Genomic DNA, 6011 nt, shown 5'->3' with positions numbered 1-6011 from the left:
AAAAAAAAAAAAAAAAAAAAAAAAAAAAAAAAAAAAAAAAAAAAAAAAAAAAAAAAAAAAGAGCAGAGAGATGCACATACACAATATACACTTTGGTCGCCATTAAAGCAGTGTTGTGAGGTTTGTGGGAAATTTGCGTGGGAGATTTCTGAAGTCTGTGATTTTGATTAATGGTTGACGATGGAGAAGTTGGTGAATGAAGGGGATTATTTATAGACGCAGGATCCGCCTCCCCTCCTCAACTTTAAAAATAATATTACTTCGCCTACCGGCAACCATTAAGTTTTTTACGGTGTTTATCTCTCCATATGGAAATTGCGTTTCTTTTCTCTTCTTCTGCGCCTCTAAAATTTTTAGCTGCTGTTTGTCTTAAAAAAAAGAAATAATATGTTTTATTTTTTCCTTTTTTTCTATCTTTTAAAAAGTAATTACTTTTAATATTATTATAAAAATTAAGAATATTTAATTTTTGTAATCAAGACATCCATTCATTTATAAGACTTTAATTATTAATGTAACATTTATAGTAAATTAGTCTTGATGGTTAAATCTAATTCAATTGAGTTGTGAACTCTATATGGATGGTTAGCCTCACCAACACAAGCTCATCATCATAGTCTGTATACACCTTCCAGACGAAACTAGAAACTATTAAGTATAAATTTAAAATACTTTTGAGAAGTATTTGTGTAAATTAAAAAAATTAGAAAAACAAAAATAAATGAAGGTGTGTTGAGGTAAGAAAGTTTGAGTGAATAAGTAATGACGGGAGGGAGGTGTCACGCCCATCATCATCACTCCTTTTAAATTCCTATTTCCCCTCTAGAAGATTCAACTCCTTTTTTTTTTCTTTTTCTTTTTTTTATAATTACTCTTCAACTTATAATTAATTTTTCTAATATTTTATTTACAAATTTTGACTTTTCACCAATTTTTATTTCTTAAAAAAAAAAAAAAAAAACTTCTTTTTTTCCCTCTCTTTTTCCAAAGCTTCTTTGTTTTTCCAAAAAGTTTAAAATAATAATAATAATAATAATAATAATAATAACTCCCTTAAATGTAAGGGTTTATTATATTCCCTTATTATTTTGTTTTGAAATAAATAAATAAATAACTCCCTTAAATTTTAGCTTTTTAATATTTAAATTTGGTACGTGCACAACTGTTTTAGTCAACCTTGGCTTCCTATCAAATTTTGTTTTTATCCATTAATTAAGTTTTTAAATTTATATTATTAGACTATATTTAAATAAAATGTCTCATCAATAAATTCATTTTACTCGATAATTGCTGAATTAGAAAAAAAAAATAACGATCGTCATAATCAAATATCAAATAATTGATTATAATAATATTTTTGAATGGCTGATTTGGATATTTTATAAAAATAATAGACCTATAACTTAGCTTAAATATACTACCGTATTAAATTGAATATAGGTAGAGAACGTAATAATTGAAAACTTCATACCATATTTGTGACATCATTTTGGGGTTGGTAATTCATTTAAGACATTCATGGTAGGCGTGAAATGATATATTGGTTACATATTTAAAAAATGTTAAGTCAATTTAAGGTGTGAAATTAAATAAATTGTTTTATCTAAAAAAAATAAAGAATTAAATAATAAATTGACTGGGTTTTGATTGGGTGCATGCACAAAGACGGTGTGGATTAGAAGGCAGGCGGCTATTCAGTTGTAGCAAATTAATAGCGAAATAAATTTTCCAAAAATAGAATAATATATCCATTTTCCAAGAGGGACAAAGACCAAACCATATATATTATAGTTACAGAAACGTAAATGATATAAAAACATATTAATTATTTTCTGATTACATATGCAATACATCATAACCTATGTCATCCAATCAAATATAATTTTTTTTATTTTTTGAGTAATCTTTAACGTCAGACTTTCACATGTTCGAATTATAAAATTATAAATTATAATTTTTACATGTTCATTAATCTATTTAGATTTTAAATTATAAAATTCCTGTTGTAATTATTAATTTTTTTTTTTTTAAAAAAAACCAATTTATATTCAACTTTTAGATTTTATCCGGTAAAAGAATAACTAATAATTATATGAATTTAAACATTAAAGTTGGGTGAACATGGACAATTTTTACATCATTTTGTTAAAAATGAATTTAAAATCGTTAAAAAAAATCAAAGGAAACAGCAAAATTATTACACAATTTTTCGTAGAAAACTACTCAATGAATAAAAATATATTAATATCCATTCTATTTTGATAATCTAAATTGATTAGGAAATTTAATATGTCAGAATTTAGTGCAGGTACGGGTAATTAATTAATATTTGAAAAATATATTAGTTATAGAACATATTCGTAAATCAGTTAATATTTTCCTTTTATGATTTGATTAGTTCTAGAGAAAGTGTCGTAAGCTCTTGAATTTATCGAGAAATAAGCTTGCTAAGAGAGTCTCTCAGAATTTAGTACAACTCCTTGCTAGTTTGAATTAGTCAACATATTCGTAATCCGTTAATATTCGGAGAATATATTGGTTATAAAATATATGTTAGAGTTAATATTTTTTTTATTAATAATATATTTTATTTTATTTTCAATATTTAGTTAGTTTATATTTTTTTTAATGTGGAGGTATTAGTTGATGACTTGTATCATAAATAAAAGTTGTGAATATTAATAAACTTGGATCCCAATAATATTTCTCATTCTTAATTTATTGAGTAATAATATTTTTAGATCTATTTGCAGTTTTGAGTGGTAGATATTGTGTCAAACCACTTAATTGATACAATTAAATAATATAATTTAATTTAAAATTTAAAGGTATAAATGAGTTTTTTTCCAATTGGTTTTTAACTTGAATATAAATTGTCCATTTTCATTCATCTTCCCACACGTAATATGAACGTGGAAATACCTTTTTTTTTTCTTTTTTTTTTCTTTTTTTTTTTTCTTTTTTTTTTTTGTCAAATTTGTCATGCATGGAATTTTGCAATGATTTCTTTAATATTTAATAAAAGAAAAGTAAAAATACAAGGGTCGTTATTGGTTCACTTTTTTTAAGAAACATTTTCAATAATTGAAAATCCTTTTCTATGGGAGATGCAAATTGGCAGCCGTATCATGTAGAAAATTATGTCCTCTCTTGGCTTAATGCGGGTCAACTACTAGGTCTAGCTCTTTAAATAGTCAACTATTTTACACGATGCTACGAACGGATTGGGTACACGTGAATGAAAATGAGAGGATTTTAAAACAATAAAGACAAATGTGGTAATGGTTATAAACAAGTTAAACGGAAGGTTTAGGTTTTAGAATTTAGGATATTTAAGAAATAATTTGACGAGTCTATAATAATAAGGATAAAATTAGATACTTCATCATAAAAACCCACTTTTCGATGTTTTAAATCATGAACCGATACACATTGACGCGGTTTAATCATTTTAAAATAAGGGACGCCAAAAAAGAGATTAAAATACTATAAATTGTAATATGTGAAATTCATAGAACATTCGAAATATAAAATAAATATGTGAGGTTTGTTAAGTACAAAAGGTTTAAATACATTCAAATCCAAATACAACTACTCTACTGTCATCGACCGCTACCTCTCGAGCTATCTGGAATTAGAAACTAGCATGAATGAGTATAAAATACTGAGTAAGTAGCTTATTTCTAGGCTCTAATCAAATCTTGTAACAATTATATTCCACGTATAATAACCCTATTTTTCTACGTCGCTACGACGTGCATGTCATGATTGACAAGTGGAGAAACATTCACTTAAAATAATTGCAAACGATATTATGGTCTTAAACGTTTGTAGTAAAACCTTAAAATAACAGAAAGAAAAACATTAAACGGAAAATAAATAATGTAGCATTTGAAACGAAGAGGAAAAATAAATCAATGTCCTAACCTAACCTAACGCTACAAAAAGATAAAAATACAACTATCCGAACAGTAGTCCCATGAGGTTCATCGTGACGCCGTCATCAGTACAAGATTGTCTTACATTTACCTGAAAAATGAGAGTAATACATGGCTTGAGTATTTAAGAAACACAGTAAGTTACCTTACCATCAGGGTCGAGAAATGCAAACACGTGCAACATGGTAGGACTTATCCTTTAAAACTTTATGGCATGGTCTTAGGCAGTTTGAGCAAGGTAGGATATGTAGTACTCCTCTAAACACGACCCACACATGCAAACATGGACCTACTAAACAGGCTCGCATACTCTTAGGCCTGGCTTGTCAGGCTAGCACTCGATAATGGGCTATGCTGAACATCAAAGATGGGAAAAGCCTGCAAAACATTATGACAAACATAAATGTCGTAAGTTGTAATTTACGCATCCGTACTGATCATAATAGGGAGGTATTTTGATGCACATGACATAAAAATATGTATGAGGTTCTCATAGCTTAAAATCATGACATCAAGTCAAACCTCCATTCATATTTAACGGAACGAGTCTATGAATTATGCATACATAATCCCTTTCAACTGTTTCAATTTAACATAGTTTTCCTTGCATAATCTATGGAGGTTTATGCATTATAGCCTATCGACATCATAACATTTTATACGACATAACTCAACATAGCATAAATCATAACATGACATAATAGTATAACATAGCATCGCATATCATTCATACATATGACGCGTTCCCGCATATGCTTGACATTCCTCAATCGCTTTCCAATTCCATCATTAACTTGGCCTTACCTATTCGATACCTACTATCTTCCATTACAAGCTTTATTATTCTTCTAACCAATGTTCTTAGGTGTCGTGATATAAGAACAATCTAAATCAAAGACTCCATCTATCCGTCAGTTGCATTGTCAGTAAGTACAAGCATGTGCACTTTATTTGTCCTTCTTCTTGGATGTCATGTAGGTCTACTAGAATTTTAGGGGTGTCTATGCATTTTAAATTACGACTCTTGTTTTCATGACGTTTTGGGCTAACTCTTCAAGCTAATCCATTCTCGTAGTGCACACAAGTCTAGACCTTTGATCGCTACTTATGATCTTAGGGTGTAGGATTTACTGGAAGCATACCGACCTAGGTCAACATGTAAATTGCTCTAGATGTAACACCCTACTTGATTCTCTTGTGCATACTTTGCTATGGAGATTATCCTATCGATCACCTAGAGCATGGTACACATAATCTAGACATTTGTGCAAGCTTATTAAGGAGATATTCTATTAATCATCCAAAGCACTTAAAACAAAAACTAAATCATACATGTCGACAAACAAGCTCAATGGGAAGATAACATTCATCCATCATCTAGAGCATAGATCACAATAGTTCATCATTCTTTCTAACATAATGGAAATCATTTAAAACAATAAGGGTATGGTAATTTCTTACCTTTTACATAGTTTACTCATCCATATTATCCGACTCACTGGACTGGACTCTTAGAATAGACTCTTATGGTCCATAAAGGTTTATGTTGTAGAGAAATGCACGTGGCGTAAATAATATCCCTTTAATCTTAGGAAGTTGCATGATTTAGTAACAATAGGAAGACTAGAACACTTGGTACGACTTCTACTCCACCCGGAACTCCGAAGGCTTTTGCTTTTGATACCAATGCCCTAAGAAAGAGATCTATTATAGCTAAAATTCACATGAGATTATTAAACCTCTCGTGAGGTGCAGTTTGTGTTCTGATCATGAGTTTATAATCAAGGAATACTTTCTTCATTGGTATGAGATCTTTTGGAGAAGTCCAAAGCAAAGTTATGAGAGCTTATACTCAAAATGGACAATATCGTACCATTGTGAAAAGTTGTGTTCAATAACCATCTATAATTACACTAACAGGTACGTCAAAGGCTTTAAATACCTGGTTCTTCAAATCCATGAACACAACATGGGTAGTGTGCATTTGGGCCTAGGCCTTTCTATACATTTGAATGTGGGAATTGGGTTAGATACTTGGAGTATCTATATCAAACAGATCCCTTGGATTGCTTA

General features: G+C 29.4%; 1 protein-coding gene across 1 annotated transcript in view; it reads right to left on the bottom strand.

Annotated features, from left to right (window-relative positions):
- LOC111438487 (NAD(P)H dehydrogenase (quinone) FQR1) overlaps window positions 1-236 on the bottom strand; it is a 4522-nt gene extending 4286 nt beyond the window's left edge. Inside the window, exon 1 of the mRNA XM_023076403.1 lies at window positions 81-236. Coding sequence (XP_022932171.1) covers window positions 81-103 — 23 coding nt within the window. The 5' untranslated portion in view covers window positions 104-236. The remainder of the gene's footprint in view (window positions 1-80) is intronic.
- Between the last annotated feature and the right edge of the window lie 5775 nt (window positions 237-6011).

Source organism: Cucurbita moschata, unplaced genomic scaffold (assembly GCF_002738365.1).
Source record: "Cucurbita moschata cultivar Rifu unplaced genomic scaffold, Cmos_1.0 Cmo_Scf00075, whole genome shotgun sequence".
NCBI lineage: Eukaryota > Viridiplantae > Streptophyta > Magnoliopsida > Cucurbitales > Cucurbitaceae > Cucurbita > Cucurbita moschata.
Note: the sequence above shows the minus strand (reverse complement) of the source record. Positions and strands in the feature narration are given on the sequence as shown.